This window comes from Piliocolobus tephrosceles, chromosome 10 (assembly GCF_002776525.5).
Source record: "Piliocolobus tephrosceles isolate RC106 chromosome 10, ASM277652v3, whole genome shotgun sequence".
Taxonomy (NCBI): Eukaryota; Metazoa; Chordata; class Mammalia; order Primates; family Cercopithecidae; genus Piliocolobus; species Piliocolobus tephrosceles.
In genome coordinates, this window is record NC_045443.1 from 25,097,316 (window position 1) to 25,117,272 (window position 19,957).

Below are 19,957 nucleotides of genomic sequence, written 5' to 3' on the forward strand. Positions count from 1 at the left end.
AAGATTATCTGAAAAATTAGCTGCTAAGATTTATCTTCAATCCAACTGTCTACAGGAAAATTTTTAAAGACATTTTCGGTTTTTCTCCGGTAAATATGGTAAAGCTCACACTGCCCAAGAGCTATTTTAGCAGGAGAAGCTACATAGTACCTACAGTGAAGTGCAAGCATGTCACCCTCTTTAATTCCCGTGTACTTACTTCCACTGCATAGTGCAAAGCCGATGAGCCAGGGTGCAACGACAGGTTCTGAAGAGGCTTGATATGAGGTTTCTCCCATCCAAACTCTGAGGACCACTCCGCCACCAGCATGTGATCCGTGAACACAGTTCCAAAAACCAGATTATTGGGGTCTGGTTTTTCCTTTAAAATGGTAGCTGGTGTGACTATTAGGTCTTTAGCCTGGGGAAGAAAAATCATCACTCTTTCAAGTTACTGAGCATTCGCTGGCTAGATGATACAGAGGGCAAAAAGGGAAATCAATTGACTTTTAAATGTTGGCAGCTAACACAGAAATCTAACACTCTGAGCTGAACAAATCATGCCTGCATTCAGAAGTTGGCCAGTTATTCATAATCTCTGCAATGTACACTGCCTAATAGAATATCAGAACCAAATTTCAGTGATACATAGAAGAGGGACAAAATAGCAGACTGGGTAAGATGATACAAAAAAAGAATACAACCCTTTTTCACTCTCATCATAGGACTCATGTTGAGTATTTGGAAAAGAAGAAAGAGATGTTTTCCCTAATAAAAAATGGCAACACTCACAATGATTTGTTAAACTAAAATGAGTGTCATTAAGTACTGAACTGCTACTTAGCAATGGTTACACTCCAACTGCCCCAAAGAATTGTTGGCATAAACCTTCAAAATCCTCTGGGTGCACTGGAGAAGAAATGAGCGAAGTGAAGCAAATGTTTTCCTCTTTGAAAACAGGAAAGTTGAGAATGAACAGTAAGATATAAATCCTCTGTTCTGTGTGGAGGAAACAGTGAACAAAGGAACTCTTATTTAAACAAAGATAAATCAGAGTAATAGGAAACAACTCCCCACAAGCAGCATCTCACCAGCTCCCCACACAGCCAGTTTGCCCACTGCAAATGGCCAAACATTAAGTATACAAATTGCATGTGATACCACCACTAACTTTATAGCAGCTGTGGAATGCTGACGAAAATACAGGAGACCAGCACTTTGGGAAGCCAAGGTACGCGGATCACAAGCTCAGGAGATTGAGACCATCCTGACTAACACGGTGAAACCCGTCTCTACTAAAAATACAAGAAATTAGCCAGGCGTGGCGGTATGCACCTGTAGTTCCAGCTACTTGGGAGGCTGAGGCAGGAGAATCGCTTGAACCCGGGATGTGGAGGTTGCAGTGAGTCAAGATCGCGCCACTGCATTCCCTTCTGGGTGACAGAGCAAGACTCCGTCTAAAAAAAAAAAAAAAAAAGAAAGAAAGAAAGAAAAGAAAAGAAAAAAGAAAAAAAAGAAACACAAGGGAAGGAACTTTTTGATCAATTAAAAAAAAAAAAAAACAGGGGCAAGTTCAAACTGCAACAAGTTGTGATGGGATGTCAAACTCCATCTCTTTGAATATACAAAAATAGTCATTTCCCTCCCAAATTAAATACAGACCTTCACTTTACATCATCAGCTCTTATCATTATTTTAAAAATGATCTAATTCTGTTTAATTCACTGCCTTGCAGCTACCTGAGTCATTTGATATATTATGAATGATAGTAAATTATATTTTTAGAATAGGATTCAGGCTGAAAACATATTCTAAAACAACCAGAAAGCTCATATTACAATGACGCAAAAGGCATTAAGGAGCTAGTCTACTAATGCTACTTTGTAATATGCCAATAACATTTTCAATAGTTTCAATAAAAACTTTTCAAAAAAAGTTTCAATAAAAAATTGACTTTGTTCTACCATTATGATTATCATTTTGTATTTTTTTTTAGAGACAGGGACTCACTAGGTTGCCCATGCTGGTCTTGAACTCCTGCGCTCAAGCAATCCGCCTGCCTTGAACTCCCAAAGTGTTAAGATTACAGGCGTGAGCCACTGTGCCCAGCCTGTTTTACCACTATTTAATTCAAGTAAAAATGTTAAGACTCTTCACTGAGTAAAATAAGTTTACTTAAAGAAATATATTCCAGCTAAATTATTTTTATCTTTGAATCCCTTTTCTCTCCCATTATCCTCTGGACTAGGTAGGGGGTCAGGCAGACTTTACTTGCAGATCAAATGCAACCAGCTGGCCTGCTTGGGAATTAAAATGTTATTAGAACATAGTCATACCATTCTTGTATCTTCAATGGTGGCACAGCCAACTAGTTGTAACAGAAACCTGATGGCCCTCAAGCCTAAAATATTTATCATCTAGCCATTAAGAAAGTTTAGCAGGCCAGGCGCAGTGGCTCACCCTGTAAATCCAACACTTTGGGAGGCCGAGGTGGGTGGATCACCAAAGGTCAGGAGTTCAAGATCAGCCTGGCAAACACAGCGAAACCCTGTCTCTACTAAACATACAAAAATTAGCTGGGTGTGTGGTGGGCGCTTGTAATCCCAGCTACTTGGGAGGCTGAGGTAGGAGAATTGCTTGAACCTGGCAGGCGGAGGTTGCAGTCAGCAGAGATGCGCCAGTGCACTCCAGTCTGGGCAATAAGAGTGAAACTCTATCTCAAAAAAAAAATAAATAAATAAATAAAAATAAAAGTAAAGAAAGAAAGTTTAGCGACCCCGATTCTGGACTATTCAGATAAGAAGTCTGGCTAGAGTATTCACAGTTGAATTCCAAAGCTAACACAGTGCCTACCACCCAGAATAGCAAAGGGTGTCTTAAATACTGAAGATGTCTGCCTGCTTTCAGATACACTCACAGAAGATGTCCAGGATTTAAAGAGAGTGAAATTCTAACACAAATTTTTTATTACATGAATAGTTTCACAGTATTCTTGGGCAATAAACACCTGATTTGCCTTAGTTAGCTTTCATCAGTGAATGGGGAGGACCCTGGGCTAAGAAACATTTGGAGCCATATCAATACAGTAAGACAAACTTAATGCAAATTTTCTTCTACTAAGACTACTTAGTAAAAGGGGAGGGTTAGTAAAACACAAAACAAAAACAGAAAGATGAGAGTGGGTGACAAGAACGATTATGGTCCAGCATACATAATTTTCAGTTTTCTGAGACCTCTCCTTAAAATACCCACAGGACCGACAGTAATCCACTATTCCAGAGAGATCAAATTACTGGCAAAGCAGTGATAGAATAAGATCAATTTTAACCTCAAGTAAGTGTTCTTATAATTAGAACTTCATAATATCAGTTAAATTTCCGACAATTAAGGATAACTTATTACATTACTAGGTATGAGCTCTATTTCAGTAAACTGCTACATTCTTTCATAAGACACATTACTTCTTAATGATATGAATAGCAACCTCTAACTTTCTGATTTGTACCTAAGCACGGCCCTATATCCAGTTTTGTTTTGTTTTTTTCTTTTAGAAGGAGTCTCACTCTGTCACCCAGGCTGGAGGGCAATGATGTGATCTGGACTCACGGCAACCTCCGCCTCCCAGGTCCAAGTGATTGTCCTGGTTCAGCCTCCCAAGTAGCTGGGACTACAGGCATATGCCACCACACTCCGCTAATTTTTGTATTTTGGGTAGAGACGGGGTTTCACCATGTTGGCCAGGCTGGTCTCAAACTCCTGACCTCAGGTGATCCACCCATCTTGGCTTCCAAAAGTGCTGGGATTACAGGTGTGAGCTACCACGTCCAGCCTATATCCAGTTTTTCAAGTAATATACAATTAGGTGGCTTCAAAACTCATCATGAACTTCCCTCTATTTGAAAAAAAATGTTCTGCAACTCTGGAAACTAAAAATAACAACTTTTAACCCAAGCTCAAAGAGAAATTACCTAGGAATACTAAATTACTAGGTGATAGAGTTGAATAAAGTTCAAACGTAAACAAGCAATATTAGCTGAAGATGTGTGACTCATTTGGGGCAGATATGAAATGTAGTTTTAAGGGAACGATTCCTTTCCTAAAGGAAACAAATTTTATAAACAATTTTTATCCGTGTTCTTTAAAAACTATTTTCTTTTTCTAGATTTCCTTTCCAAAGATAAATAAAAATATTTTGTGAAACGATACTTTCTTCTGCATAATTAATCTGTCTCTTTCCCATGCTCTACATTCCCTGATGACATCGAAGTCAGGATGTTTCACATCATATGTTTGTGGAAGAAGCTGAAATGCCACAATAACTGATTGTGAAATGGCAAGAAATAAGGACAAAAACAGGGCATATAAAAAACAACTTCCTAATTCAAAGTTTGCAGTTGGGTAATCATTTGTTCTGAAATAGGGAGGCTCAGGACAGGGAAGTGTAAATTTGTTGAAAGCACCTGAGAACTGTTTCAGCCAGGGTTCAGTCAACACTTTTTTTTTTTTTTTTTTTTTTTGCTCTGTTGCCCAGGCTGGAGTACAGTGGTACAATCTCAGCTCACTGCAACCTCCACCTCCCTGGTTCAAGCAATTCTCATGCCTCTGCCTCCCAAGTAGCTAGAATTATAGGCATGTGTCAGCACACCTGGCTAATTTTTGTAGTTTGAGTAGAGACGGGGTTTCACCATGTTGGCCAGGCTGGTCTCAAACTCCTGACCTCAAATGATCCACCCACCTCAGCCTCCCAAAGTGCTGGGATTACAGGGGTGAGTCACCACGCCCGGCCTGTCAACACCTTTTGCTCACCATCGTATAGCACATTTGCTCTTCTCTTCATTGGCCACACTTTTCAAAAATCAAGTCTGCATTACAACTGTATCAGACATTTAATAACTTTATTCTAGGTTCCTATGCATTATTCTTACTCCATTTGGAAAGCCTTAAAGCCTTAGGCACCATGCTCATCTTTTAGAGATATTCTTTTAAAATCTAATAAAGATGATCATGAGGAGAACTACAGATTTGCAGCGTTGCATTCTGTGGAGATATGTGAAACTGAAGGAACTGGAAGAAATAGATGGCTGACCCCTTTCAAAGGAGGATCCTAAAGTCCACAGAAAGATTTGCCAGGATGTGTAACAACATATCTCATTGCTAGGCCCTGCTGCAAACCTGCATCCTCATTGTAATATAACTGCATCATAATTGGGGAGGGGAGAAGCAATATGGAAACTACCCAAGAGAGAACTAAAAGGCAATATGAAATGTTATAAATGATGTAGATTAACAAAAAGGTAGAAAAATCTGTCAAAAGCAACCACAGTTAGAATGGCTATTATTAGAAAGACAAAAAATAGCAGATGCTGATAAGGACACAGAGAAAAGAGAACTCTTATACACTGTTGCTAAGAATGTAAATTAGTATATCTACTATGGAAAACGGTATGAAGTTTTCAAAAAAAAAAAAAAAAAAAAACTAAAAGTAGAATGACCATATGAACCAACAATCCTACTACTGGACATTTTCCCAAGGAAAGGAAATCAGTATACCAAAGGGATATCTGCACTCCCATGTTTATTACAGCACTATTCACAATAGTCAAGATGTGGAATCAACTTTAGTGTCTGTCAACCAACAAATAAAATGTGCTGCATATACACAATGGAATACTATTCAGCCATTTTAAAAAAAGTAAAATTGTGTCATTTGTAGCAATGTGGATGGAACTGGAAGTCATTATGGTAAGTAAAATAAGCCAAACACGGAAAAAAAAAAAAACCAGAAAAACAAATATTGCATGTTCTCACTCATATGTGAGAAGGAAAAAAAAGTTGATCTCATGGAGGTAGAGAGTATTAATAGAATGATAGATATCAGAAGATGGCGGGGTGGGGAGGGTGTAGGTGGAGGCAGAGAGGTTGGTCAGTGAGTACAATCATGCAGTTAGACACAAGCAATAAATTCTACTGTTCACAGCAGAGTAGGGTGATTACAGTTAACGACAATGTAGGCTCTCTCTCTATATGTATATATGTGTGTGTGTGTGTGTGTGTGTGTGTATATATATATATATATTTTTTTTGAGACAGAGTCTTGTTCTGTCACCCAGGTTGGAGTGCAGTGGCGTGATCTTGGTTCACTGCAACCTCTGCCTCCCAGACTCAAGCGATTCTCCTGCCTCAGCCTCCTGAGTAGCTGGGATGACAGATGCGCACCACCACACCTGGCTAATTTTGCATTTTTAGTAGAGACGGGGTTTTGCCATGTTAGTCAGGCTGGTCTCAAACTCCTGACATCAAGTGATCCACCCGCCTTGGCCTCCCAAAGTGCTGGTATTACAGGGTGTGCCACAGCGCCTGGCTTTACATAATTTTAAATAGCTGGAAGAGAGAACTTGGAATGTTCCCAACACATAGGAATGCTAAATACTCAAGGTGATGGACACCACAAAGACCCTGACTTGATCATTACACAGTGTATGCATATAACAAAATATCACAGGCAGCCCATAAATATGTACACATATTATGTATCAATCAAAAAAAAGAGAAAAGTATATCAAAAACCAAGATGGTCTACAAAATCTACCATTTTTCTTCCCTAAATTATCACTATCATTTTTACACATGCCTTATTACATATGTCCTGTGAATACATCCACCATAACTCATGTTTTGATGTGTAAATACATGAGTGTCAACAGACAATTCCCCTAACTAAAACCTAATATACAGAAATCTAAATTAACAAATAAAAACATTATTTATGGCCAGGCCTGGTGGCTTATGCCTGTAACCCAGCACTTTGGGAGGCTGAGGTGGAAAGACTGCATAAGCCCAGGAGTTGGAGACCAGTCTGGGCAACACAGGGAGATCTCATCTCTACAAAAAATGACAAAATGAGTTGGGCCTGCTGGCATGCAAGCCTATAGTCTCAGGTACTTGAGAGGCTAGGAGGATCACTTCAGTCTGAGAGATCAAGGCCGAAAGTGATCCCTAATTGATGGTGCCACTGCACTCCAGTCTGGGCAACAGAACAAGACTCTGTCTCAAAGAAAAAAAAAAGAAAAAGAAAAAGAAAGAAAATGATTATTTACATTTGAGTTGATATTTTTCTTTGCAAAGAATTCTTCAGGCGGGGCTTGGTGGCTAATGCCTGTAATCCCAGCACTTTGGGAGGTTGAGGCAGATGGATTGCATGAGGCCAGGAGTTCAAGACCAGCCTGGCTAACATGGTAAAACCCCATCTCTACTAAAAATACAAAATTAGCCGGGTGTGATGGCACATGCCTGTAATCTCAGCTACTCAGGAGGCTGAGGCAGGATAATCACTTGAATCTGGGAGGCAGAGATTGCAGTGAGCCGAGATCATGCCACTGCACTCCAGCCTGGGTGACAGAGTGAGACCCTGTCTCAAAAAAACAGAAAAGAAATTGCAATATTCTAATTTTGCTTTTTAAAATATCCTTGCTAAGATGACAACAAGAGAAGAAAAAAAGAAAAATAAAATAAAAATTCCTTGCAAGTAGAGACCTAATCTTGAATTCACTTTTGGATGTCCAATGCATGGCACAGCCTCTAGCACACTGTGAGAGAGCTGAATGTGTGAGAAATTGATGAGTCAAGTTTCCTTCCCTCTCTGAACCGCCAGGATGTGAGATCATTAGGACACTCTGTGCTATGGATGACAATTGACAGTGACTCAAACAGGCAGAAGAGCAGCACTAGGCATAAAAAGAAGTTAAAACCTCCACGAGGAGGGAGGATAGGAGATAATGACTCATAGAAAAAATAATATTATATCTTACATTTGGTTTTGTACAATTTTCAATGTGCTTTATTTGTTTCTCACTATTTGAAGTATGAGCTATTTACTGTATAAACCCCACAATTCAGATAGAAAAGAAGAAAATGCAACACTTTCACTGTAGAGTGTTATGTGCTGCTGAAAGAGAAAAATCAGTTTAAGTTTTTCTACCAGTAGAGTGAAGGGTTGTACTTAGTATGGAATCAGATAAACACCTAGGTTAATATTTACGAATTGACTATTTTTCAAGAAAAATGTATGACTTAAAATAAAATCAGCAATCAGCTGTTAGATAATTTTTGTTGTGATGAATGTACTGTCACTCTCTAAATGGCTTTTCTTCCTCTAAGAGAGGAATTTTAAATGTCTGGCAACACAACCTAGGAACTGGGTAACCCACACAGTGAAAATTTCCCCAAATCTCAACAAGAAATGGATTTATTCAGTTGAATGTTGCTTTAGACACTTAGCCCCTAGCAAGCAACTTACCTTAAAAGTCCCCACCACCTCTTTTGATCCTCCTTCTCCAGTACCTTCTCTGATGCTTGCTTCTGCGGAGCATCCGTTACTGCAATCCTGAAAGAAGAATTAAACCACCATTAAGTAAACGCAGGTCGGTGAGCGGGGCCCGAGGTAACCTACATGACACTCACCATGATACCGTGCGCTTCTCTCCAGGACCCAGGCAAACACAAAAAGGAGGCTCAAACCAAGCACCCAGGCCCGAACCTCCAACAAGCGCGTCTTGGGAGTGCTGCCCTGCACTTCCCACCCTGCCGGGGTCGCGGCGGTTTTTGTCCTCCTCCGCCGGCTCAGGGAAGACTGGTTACATTCCAGGTCAGCCCTACAGAGCCAGGGTTCGCCGGCAAAGAACAAAAAAACAATTGTCTCCCTTATATCCGAGCAAATAGTCTAGACTGGGGTGTTAAGCCATTTATAGAAAAATCTCCAGGGCGCGCTCAGCCTCGTGGTCTTGTCAATCACAGACGCACAATAGCAAGCCTGCAAAGGGGAAGGGGACTGGCGTGAACCATTTTCTCCACCAGCAGGGTCCTCCGATGCTGCAGCACCCACCCCATACCTCAAACCTCATGGTATTAGGGGGCAATTTAAAAGATGAAGACACAGGGACGCGGGACTAATTGGGAAAACCTGCAAACATTTGTTTTAATGCCCAATCTGCTAAATAACTACGGGGGTGGGGTGGGGAAGAAAGAGATCCAAGGAGGCAGAAGGCTGCGGTCAAAATATTTTGGGGTGGCAAAGGCACGTAGGATGTGGCTGTGTGGCAAGCCCAGAGATTCAGCTCCCGCCTCCTCCCTCAGAGCGAGTCCATGGCTACCCTCACGTCTCCCGTGGCGGTCCTCGCCGCACTCCGGAGGGGTCACCCATGAGGGTGTTAGACCTGGACAGCGGGAACCTCGCCGAGGCGGAGATTGCAGGCTGGGACTCCAGATTTCGGGAAGGGATAGGGGGAAAAGGAGACGCCTCGCTGCAGGCGGAATGGAGGGCGAGGCGAAGGAGGATGGTGCAGGAAACGGCGACAAGGCGCCCGGCCAGGCCCGCGAGCTACCGAGACTCAGGTTCCAATCCTCCCCCCTTCCTCAAACGCCCGGGTTCCAGGTACCTGGCGGGCAAGGGCCGCAGCAGAGCGAAGCGGGCTGGCCATGGGGAGGCTGCGGGGACGCAGGGCTGCAGAGAGCGGCGGTGGCACGGAGCGCGCGGCTGGACGCGAAAGCGGGTGGTGTGGCCAAGCCCCGGCGCACGGCCCGTAGGGCGCTGGGTACCACGACCCGGGGCCGTGCGCCAGGGCTAGGCGCAGGGTACGACGCAACCCCTCCAGCATCCCTTAGGGAGGAGCCTCCAACCGTCTGGTCCCAGTCTGTCTGCAGTCGCGAAAACCGAAGCGGTTTCCCTGTCACCCGGGTCGCTTTAGGTGGCCCGAGACTGCGCGCCGCGAACGAGCGCCTTTCCAAGCGCAGGTACTTCGCGGGCATCCTTGTTTATTAAACAACCTCTAGGTGAATGGCCGGGAAGTGCCCCTCGGTCAAGGTTAAGGAAACCTCGGAGAAACTACATTAGGGCAGCTTTTCCATCGACTCCAAATCCAACTGACAAAAAGCAGTTTCTGCCCTCGAGAGTTTGCGGGCGGGGACTGACATCTGTGCGTCTGCTCATGTCTGCCACCGACCCCTATGTGCACACTGAAGGGGGAGAACGTGAATCCAGTTTTTAGATTTCCCTGCGCCACCTACCCAAACCGAGTTTGTAATTCGGGGTGTCACGGGGCTACCAGGCTCGCATTCTCTAAGCGCCGTTTCTGCCCAAAGATCTCAATGCCTTTCATCGTTTTCAGGCAAAGCAGACCATCAAGAGCTCCAATCATACTGTTTTCACAGTTTTCCGACGTAGACTCGTGATCTCAATATAAAGAGGACTGGAAAAGTGATGTTAGAAATACTACTCGGTTTAGAAAGGGAAAGGAGGATTGGAATAGCTATTGTCTTATATGCAGTGTTCTCCTGGGGCAACGTCAGCCTGAATTATGAGCCTTCCTGGTTTTTAAATTAATAGGAAGTGGTAACCCGGGCTGACTTGATCTTGAAAAGAGGGGGAGGGCAGTTTATTCTGGGTGAAAGCGGTTAAATCCGGTCTGGTTTTTGAAATGGTTTCATACAGCACTACTGATAATATACTGTAACTCTAATCTTATCAACTCAGAAAACCTACACTTTTCCTCTCCTTTATACAAGGCACAAAGAGGCCTCTTACGCTGGGGTGGGGTCTCAAGCTCCAAAGACCACAGAGTCCAGGCAGGTCACTTGCCACCACAGAGTGGTGAGTGTCCCTGGAAGTCCAGGGTCGCTTATAAAATACGTTTTGTCGTTGTTGTTTTGAGACTGAGTCTCACTTTGTTGCCCAGGCTGGAGTGCAGTGGCCCGATCTCGGCTTACTGCAACTGTCTGCCTCCCTGCTTCAAGCCAATTCTCCCAGGTAAGCCTCCCCAGTAGCTGGGACTACCGGCACCAGTCACCACGCCTGGCTCATTTTTGTATTTTTTGTAGAGACCGGGTTTTGCTATGTTGCCCAGGCTGGTCTCAGCTCCTGGACTCAAGCCACCCACCCATCTCAGCCTCCCAAAGTGCCAGGATTACAGGCGTGAGCCACTGCGCCCAGCCTCCATCTGTATTAACTGCTTCTATTTCCTTCCTATGAAGGGCTTCTGTCCAATTATTCCACCTAAATAAGGTCTCTAATAGCCTTCATTTTGTTTCTGCCAATGGTTTTGCTTCTTGTGCATTTTCATGGCTGCACCTATGTGCTGATGACTCCCAAATATATTTTTTCAGTCCAACTGTCTCCTGAGCAGTAGGTACTTGCTACTCAAAAATCTGTCTAAACTATAAACGGTGTATCTCTCCACCATGTTGGAAGCACTGGGCTAATTGCTGAGGGAGGATTGAGAGCATACCATCATCCTGTTATCATGCACTGCCCCCAGCCAGAGACAAAAGTGTTAATTGTGTTAGAAAGCGCTGAGGAATCCCACAGACGGATGTAAAATTATAACAAATGCTGCCTGTGCTCCAACAGCCTCTAATAATGGATTGTACTGACTCAGAAAGGCCTGGAAAGGCTTTCAGCAAGTGATCCTTGAGCAGAAATCTGAAAGAGTAAAGACATTTACTAAAGGAAGAAGGGATGAAGAGCACCTGGTATGAAAGTGAGTTCCAGGACAAAAGAACTTCTCCGAGGAGGGCTGGAACAAAGGACCAAAAGAGAGCCTGGGGCTGCCTTAGGCAGAAGAGGACAGAGCTTGGGCTAGTGAGTAGCCAAAGGGCCAGTCAAGTAGTGCCTTGGGGAGAGCTAAAGAATAATTTTAAAAAGCAAAAGTAAGGTAAAAGCCTGACTGTCATACGGGTATAAAATAAACTAAATTATAGAGTTTATTTAAATCATTTAATGAAGTTACCAGGCAGATATAAAAACTGGTTCAAAGAACAGGCATGTTTATAGGTCAGAAATGCTGAAATGAATATGCAAATGAAATTGGCTTCTTCCACTGTAGGGGAGAGAAGTTAACTGAACCCTGACCTTCAGAATTGACTTGCATGGCTACATGCAATAATTATTTTGCATTTCTATCAGTTATCTGTAAAATAACTCAAAACAATGAAACGATGTAAGACCCAATGAAAGGGCCCATGGAATCAGAATCAGATAACCTTAAAGGTTTGCTCTAAACAATTCAGTTTTCCACTGAAGTACAAATTTTTCCCTACAGTAGAGTAATATAATTTCTTCATTCAAGAAGTGCTATTAGTCAGCAACAGCTGGAATAAACCAGACATAGTAGTCACTGTACTTAATAGTTACCTTAAGAAGCTGTAGCTTTAGCAGTTTTCCATGTAGTTAACCTAGGGGCAAGAGAAACCATTGAAAGGTTAAGGATTAGGTGGAGTATGCAGGAGTGGTGACAGAATTGAAGATATTGGCTGCAGTTTGGAGATTGGAAGAAGGTCTGGGTGGTGAGGAATGGATTTAGAAGAAGCTATTACAGAACCCATATACGAGATGATCCTTTTAGTAAGTTGGACTTGGCTGGTGGTTGGTAATACAAGTGGAGAGAAACAGCCAGATTTCAGCAAGAATGGAGATAAGGTGGCAGCCTGGGCAACATGGTAAAACCCTGTCTCTGATAAAAGTACAAAAATTATCCGGGCATGGTGGTGTGTGCCTGTAGTCCCAGCTACTCATGGGATTAAGGTGAGAGGATTACCTGAACTTGGTGAGGTTGAGGCTGCAGTGGGCCAGGATCACACCACTGCACTCACCTGGGTGACACAGTGAGACCGCATCTCAAAAAAAAAAAAAAAGAAAGAAAGTAAGAAAAAGAAAAATGGATGATATAAGGTGGGACAAGGATGAGAGAAGTACTAAGGAGGCCTCCTTGGATCTGACTTGCTCATCTATTTGGTGATATTCACTAAGACAAAAGGAATGTTGAAAGAGAATGTGGTTCGAGAGGATAAGGAAAAGTCTGGTTTGGGTCCCATGAGTTCTTAAGTGTCTCCAAGACTGGCTATGAGAGATCCCCCTATCTGAAGCTCAGGGAAGAGGTCTAGATTAGTGGTATTATTGAATCATTGGCATAGAGGTGGTAACTGAAGCTATGGGTGCAAATGAGAATCTCTATATGTCAGTTTTCTCCTCTGTAAAATGAGACAATAGCAACACTTCATGTTTGTCAACTGGGATAGATGAGCATTAATATATGAAACCTATGTATATTACTTAGAACCATGCCTGATGGCAGCCATGGATAGGTAAAAGAATGGGCATGGCTCTGTTTCCATTAAACTGTATTTGAAAAACAGGGGACAGAGCAAATGTAGTCTGTAGGCTGTACGTTGCTTACTCCTGCTCTGTGTAGTTGCTCTAGTAGAAGCATAGGGGTTGTCCCTCAAATGCATCCAAGTGATGATCACCAATGTCTATCCATTCTTGCTCCAAATACCCTGACAGTTGCCATTTCTCCAACCACATTATCCCCGTTCTAGTACCAAACAGCTTCCAAGTAGCTCCTCTGACTCCAGCCTTGCTTCTCTTTAAGCCATTCTTAGCATGACAACCCCTGAAAATGTCTCAAAATGCAAATCTAAAGACATCTCCTCTTGGTCGAAAAACCTTCAAAATCACCCATTTGACAAAATAATTGGCAAGCTCCCCACCCATCCCAGATTCTGCCTTCTGCCTCTGACTCCCCAGGTCAACTTTTGCTACGCTCTTTCTCTCTCTCCCCCACCAAATATTTAATTTGTTTCAGTCCTTTCGGACATCAGGCCTTCTCATAGATACCCAAATACCTGTAACATTCCCCTGCCTTTCCCAGACAGAGCAAGGCACTGTCATCCTTCCTTGCTCAGTTCCTGTGCCATGTCCTTGGCAGGAATATCTCTGAACCCTGTCTAGGCTACAGTGCCTCCCTCTGCTGTTTATTTACATACAATGCTTGCCATTTCAAAATAATGGTAATATTTTATTCTAATCATTTGATTAATGCTCTTCTAATTTTATGATGGGAAATTCATGTCTGTCAGGCCTCTGAGCCCAAGCTAAGCCATCATATCCCCTGTGACCTGCACATATACATCCAGATGACCTGAAGCAACTGAAGAGCCACAAAAGAAGTGAAAATAGCCAGTTCCTGCCTTAACTGATGACATTCCACCATTGTGATTTGTTCCTGCCCCACCCTAACTGATCAACTGACTTTGTGACAATACACCCTCCCCGCCCTCACGATAATGTACTTTGTGATACTCCCCTCCCTTGTGAATGTACTTTGTACGATACACCCTCCTCACCCTTGAGACGGTACTTGTAATATCCTCCCCTGCCCTTAAGAAGGTACTTTGTAATATTCTCCCCAGCCTTGAGAATGTACGTTGTAAGATCCACCCCCTGCCCACAACAAATTGCTCCTAACTCCACCGCCTATCCCAAACCTGTAAGAACTAATTATAATCCCACCACCCTTTGCTGACTCTCTTTTTGGACTCAGCCCGCCTGCACCCAGGTGATTAAAAAGCTTTATTGTGGCTGGGCTGGAGCAAGACCCTGTCTACTAAAAATACAAAAATTAGCTGGCGTGGTGGCAAAACACCTGTAATCCCAGCTCTCCGGGAGGCTGAGGCAGGAGAATCACTTGAACCTGGGAGGCGGAGGTTGCAGTGAGCCGAGATCGTGCCACTGCACTCCAGCCTGGGTGACATAGCGAGACTCTGTCTCAAAAATTAATTAATTAATTAATTATTGTTTTAAGGCCACAAAGTTTGGGGTGGTTGGTTATATAGCAATGTTAACCAAAGCAGCATGCAAACCTAACATACTTATTTCATTTCATTATTTATTTAAAAACCTAGTAATAATAAATCATGCCCAAAAATAGGGATAAAAAGGTGAGATAAACATGAAATAAGTAGTACTTTAAAATATCTTTCTAACTGTGGTTATTTTATTGTACCAGCCCTAGCTAAAGGCTCAGTATACACAAGGGCCTAGTAATCAGTAATGACAGTGATACAAATCCTTCTTTTAAAGTCTTCTTAATGATCAAAATTGTGTCATCCACTGTTTGTCAGTTCTGATGAAACCATTGTTTTTTTTTTTTAATCTCATGATATGGTTAATGGAGAACTTATAATAAGAACCGAGGCCAGACACAGTGGCACATGCCTGTAATCCCAGCACTTTGGGAGGCCAAGGCGGCTGATTACCTGAGGTTAGGAGTTTGAGACCAGCCTGGTCAACATGGTAAAACTTTGTCTTTACTAAATATACAAAAATTAGCTGGGCGTGGTGGCACATGCCTGTAAACCCAGCTACTTAGGAGGCTGAGGCATGAGAATTGCGTGAACCTGGGAGGCAGAGGTTGCAGTGAGCCAAGATCACACTACTGCACTTCAGCCTGATGACAGAGTGAGACAGTCTAAAAAAAAAACAAAAGAAACTGAAAAAATATTAGTTATCATGAAACATGACACATTTTCCTTGTTTTACATTACTAATATTTTCATTATTCTGGCTTTATCCCTTTAAATTTGTATTTATGCTTGTTTTGAGGTTTTTTTTGCAGAAATCTCTTAAAGCCAATGTCCCTTTTGCAACGATGATCAATTAACACTAGATGACATAATCTGTAACTCTCCTTAACTAGGCTCACACAAACCGCCACAAATCACAACCCTCTGGAAGATAATGAATGCACAGGGCTGCATTCACGTAGGCAACCCTGTGGGAGCGGGAGCTGTGCCCTCCTCTCCCCTCAGGACCCTGCTCAAAATTTGTGACAGTGTGGCAGGGTGACACGCAGAATGAGCACATGCCAATCTATGTGAGTTAAATACAAATACAATTTAATTTTTCCCACATGTTAGAGGAAAAACAAACATAAGTTCTTCTGACATTCCAGTGGAGTCTGTTGCATATCTCAATATATACACACCACGATGAAATCCACTCCACCAGCAGACAAAGTGCAAATTCCTGAGCTTAGTCTGTGGGCTCCTGCACTTTCTGAATCACTTGATTCCCCCTTCCCTCCCCACCCCTCGTCCTCATTCGCACTTCCCAGTTTTCTTCTGCACGGGGAGGAAACCCTAAGCGTGGCAAGCCTCTAGGTCACCTCCAAGTACCTTAAAAAGGAGTGACAGATGGACAGAGAGACAAACACCTGAATATTCTGGATAAAAAGATTAAGAATTTCATTTCCTGTGTGGAAAACAATTAAGCTTATAATTTTGCATTTTGCAGTAACAGAATCGCTTAACTTCTGAGAGGAGAAATTAATCCTAATTAAATGAGGCTGGTTTTTTAAAATCCAGATATTATATACTGGATTGCTTTGGAGAACATTTTGTTTTACACCAGTACCTAAGTAGCTTTTAAGAGTTCAGGTTAATCTATGCTGAGGAAATTAATAGCAAAAAGAAAAGGCCACAATCAAGACAGAAAGGATTTAAGTTTTTATTACTGATTATTAAGTGCATTATTTATAGTAGAATCCACAACATACGCCCATGAAAATAAACCAATTCTAGTAAATACATGGTAAATATAAAAAAAAGAGAAGAGGGCCTGGCGCGGTGGCTCACGCCTGTAATCCCAGCACTTTGGGAGGCTGAGGCGGGTGGATCACAAGGTCAGAAGATCGAGACCATCCTGGCTAATATGGTGAAACCCCGTCTCTACTAGAAAAGAAATACAAAAAAATTAGCCGGGCATGGTGGCGGGCTCCTGTAGTCTCAGCTACTCGGGAGACTGAAGCAGGAGAATGGCGTGAACCCGGGAGGCAGAGCTTGCAGTGAGCCAAGATGGCGCCACTGCACTCCAGCAAAATACACACACCAAAAGGAGAAAATGGGGCCAGGCGTGATGGCTTATACCTGTAAAAAAAAAAAGAACGTGGGTATTTGGGAAGACAGTAATCTTTTGGAAAAAGTGTTTTTCCTATGAATGTAACATATGTTCAAGAAAATAGACTGACTTATCCGATATATCCCCTGTGGCAGCAAAGGGAAAACTTTCCCATCACCTTCTTCAGAAGGTCACTCAAAATCATTGACCGGGGCAGATTAATAGGAGAAAAGTCACACAAATTTATTTGATCATAATTTTATGTGACACAAGAGCCTCCAGAATGAAGATCCAAAGATACAGGGGAAACTGTCCATTTTTATGGTGAAACCCTGTCTTTACTAAAAATACAAAAGATTTTATGGACAGTTTTTTTTTTTTTTTTTTTTTTTTTGAGACGTCTCGCTCCGTGGCCAGGCTGAAGTGCAGTGGTGCCATCTCAGCTCACTGCAACCTCCGGCTCCCTGGTTCAAGTTATTCTCTTGCCTCAGCCTCCGGAGTAGCTAGGATTACAGGCACGCGCCACCAGGCCCAGCTAATTTCTGTAATTTTTAATAGAGACGGGGTTTCATCATGTTGGCCAGGATGGTCTTGATTTCCTGACCTCGTGATCTGCCTGCCTCGGCCTCCCAAAGTGCTGGAATTACAGGCGTGAGCCACCGCGCCCAGCTGTTTGTTTTTTTTAAGAGCAAGGAGAGTATGCTTTTTAAATGTCATTGGTTCATGTGCCACAGAACCTAAAGCAGATTCAAATGGACACCAAGTGAAAAAATACGAGTTTTCAGAAGTCTGTCATTATGTATTTACACCAATTACACAATCCTGTATGTATTTACAATTACAGATTATCAGATAGATAACACAAAGCTGTAGTGTTAATGAGACAAAAGGGAATAAAAACACCACAAGGAAGCCATTTGCTTATCTACCAAGCGGGACCTAGCAGGGCCGATCCTGGCATGTGCTTCAATATTGCTTGGGGACATTTACGTGACAGACGGGAAGATTTGTTCAGTCCATGCTAGGTAAGTCTTTGACCACAGTGCAAGGGTTGGCACCAAGAAGATGGTAGTTTGGCTGTCTGTGTATCTATTTGTTTAACTGGAACCCCCATTCCACGATGGCTCAGGGTTGCCATCCAACAGGCTTTGGGCCTTTTACAACAAGAACCGGATGCAAACCCATGAGCTGGGGATGACTCACTCTATTCCCCAACAGACAATGCCCAGGCCAAAACCCTGAGCCCCCTTAGTATGGAGAGTCATGTAGAGCCATGTAGAAATATGACTGGATAAAAAAAAACCTATGGTCTAACGCTAATAGACTGGGCAGGGAAATCCAGCACAGCCTGTCCGTCTGGACCCTTCTTGCCTCTCTGAGCATGCATTTCTTCCTTCTGGTGCTGGGCCCTCTCTGGAACGGGGGTCTTATAACCTACAGTCAAACAAGGTGAGTCAGATAATTTCTTTATGGCCTTACACAGACAGACTGGGGTGGGAGAAGTTAGAGAACTATTTTTAGGTTTTATGGTTGGTTTTGGGGAAAAGGGGTTTGGTTTCTATGGCCCACCTTGGGGAAGAGGGATTGTAGTCTCAATGGCCAGCCTCAAGGGAGAATGAAGGGCCAGAGACAGGAGAGCAGGAGCCCAACGTTCCCCAGTTGAGAAACTGGGTTGGTAGATTATCTTTTTTTTTTTTTTTTTTGAGATGGGGTCTCACTGTGTTGCCCAGGCTAGAGCGCAGTGTCATAATCTCAGCTCACTGCAAGCTCTGCCTCCCAGGCTCAGCCAATCCTCCCACATCCACCTCCCGAGGAGCTGGGACCACAGGCACACGCTACTGTGCCCGGCTAATTTTTTGTATTTTTGGTAGAGACAGGGTTTCACCATGTTGCTCTGGCTGGTCTCGAACTCCTGAGCTCAAGCAATTTGCCCACCTCAGCCTCCCAAAGTGCTGAGATTACAGGTGTGAGCTACTGTGCCTAGCGGGTGGATTATTTAATAAACCATTGAACTAGTCTTGCAATCGTGAGAATAGGCCAGTCCAATTAAACGGTTAACAGTTAACTCTCATTTCAGGCAGTGGTGTCGCAGATGGGCTTCCACCAAAGTCAGGCCTCTCCATGAACCAAGCAATCAGATATTTAAGAAAAGGCATTTCTATGGAAACAAAAGAAAAACAAAGATTAACATCTGAAGTTGTCTATAAACTAGTTTTCCTAGAGTCTCTGAAGTAGCTTCAGATTGCAGTGGCAATCTGACAGATATATCTGGATTATAGTTTGAATCAGGTGTTCAAGTAGACTTTCTGAGTAATCCATACATCAGCTGATATGAACGCCACTCATATATTAAGTTGCTGTCATTATTTCTTCCAAAGTTTATATCAAGTTGTCTAGCTAAAGCCTGTAGGACTTGGTGATTCCAAGTCAGAAAAATGATAGAAAAATTGGGAAACATTAGTTTAGAGACTCGTAACCAGGAAGGAATTCAGGATTCAGTCCAAATTGTAGGCAAATAATAAAAACTCAAAAAAACAATGGTCAGGACTAGAATTTAATAACAAGTATGGTATAATTTTCTTCTGAAATATAATTTCATCTTCTACAGTCATCCCAATTTTTACCACAAAGATAATAATAATAAGACTAATTTATTTGCAAAGTCAGTTTAGTCTCTGACATGATTATCTGCTAAAGTGCAGTAAGAATGGTGATTTACCATAAAGGCTCTTTTTTTTTTTTTTGCTTTGATTTTTTATTTATTATAAAAACTGAGTTTTCAACAAAGGCAGATTAGCAGGACTATAGTTGTGAAAACAAATCTGAATGTAGACATTCATTAAACTTAAACTAAAAATCATTGCAGGATAAAATGTCAAGCAACTGAAAACTTTTCTGTGATATATACAGAAATGATATTGATGTAATATTTTCACATAAACAAAAGCAAAGATCAAGAAAAAAATTAAATATCTTGGTGGGCAACAGAAATACACAGATTAAAAAGGTTATTTTTATTTTACTTCAGTGCTTCTATTGAGCACAACTGTCAGAGCAATAGGAATTAGATAAATCTTTATATTTCTTCAGGGAATTACATATAATAAAGACACCTCTCTACAATAAAATATAATATTAGCATCATTAGACTCCTGGAAGTCATGACTTTCAATTAAATTACTCTTTTTGCTCTGCTGTGAAGCTACATGCTTTATCAGAATTTTGCCAGTTGAAAGAAAATGAAGCTAACAC

At 42.3% G+C, this 19,957-nt stretch overlaps 1 protein-coding gene across 4 annotated transcripts in view; it reads right to left on the reverse strand.

Annotated features, from left to right (window-relative positions):
* BCAT1 (branched chain amino acid transaminase 1) overlaps positions 1-19,957 on the reverse strand; it is a 137,069-nt gene that overhangs the window by 81,700 nt on the left and 35,412 nt on the right. The window contains exons 1-3 of one of the 4 annotated variants that reach the window (XM_023209065.2): positions 9,414-9,793; positions 8,276-8,362; positions 200-400 (exon numbers count right to left, since the gene is read on the reverse strand). In XM_023209065.2, the coding sequence (XP_023064833.1) occupies positions 200-400; positions 8,276-8,362; positions 9,414-9,632 (507 nt within the window). In that variant the 5' untranslated portion in view covers positions 9,633-9,793. Of the gene's footprint in view, positions 1-199; positions 401-8,275; positions 8,363-8,439; positions 9,335-9,413; positions 9,820-19,957 lie in introns of those variants that run through there. The other 3 variants (XM_023209068.2, XM_023209066.2, XM_023209067.1) reach the window with 3 other exon arrangements.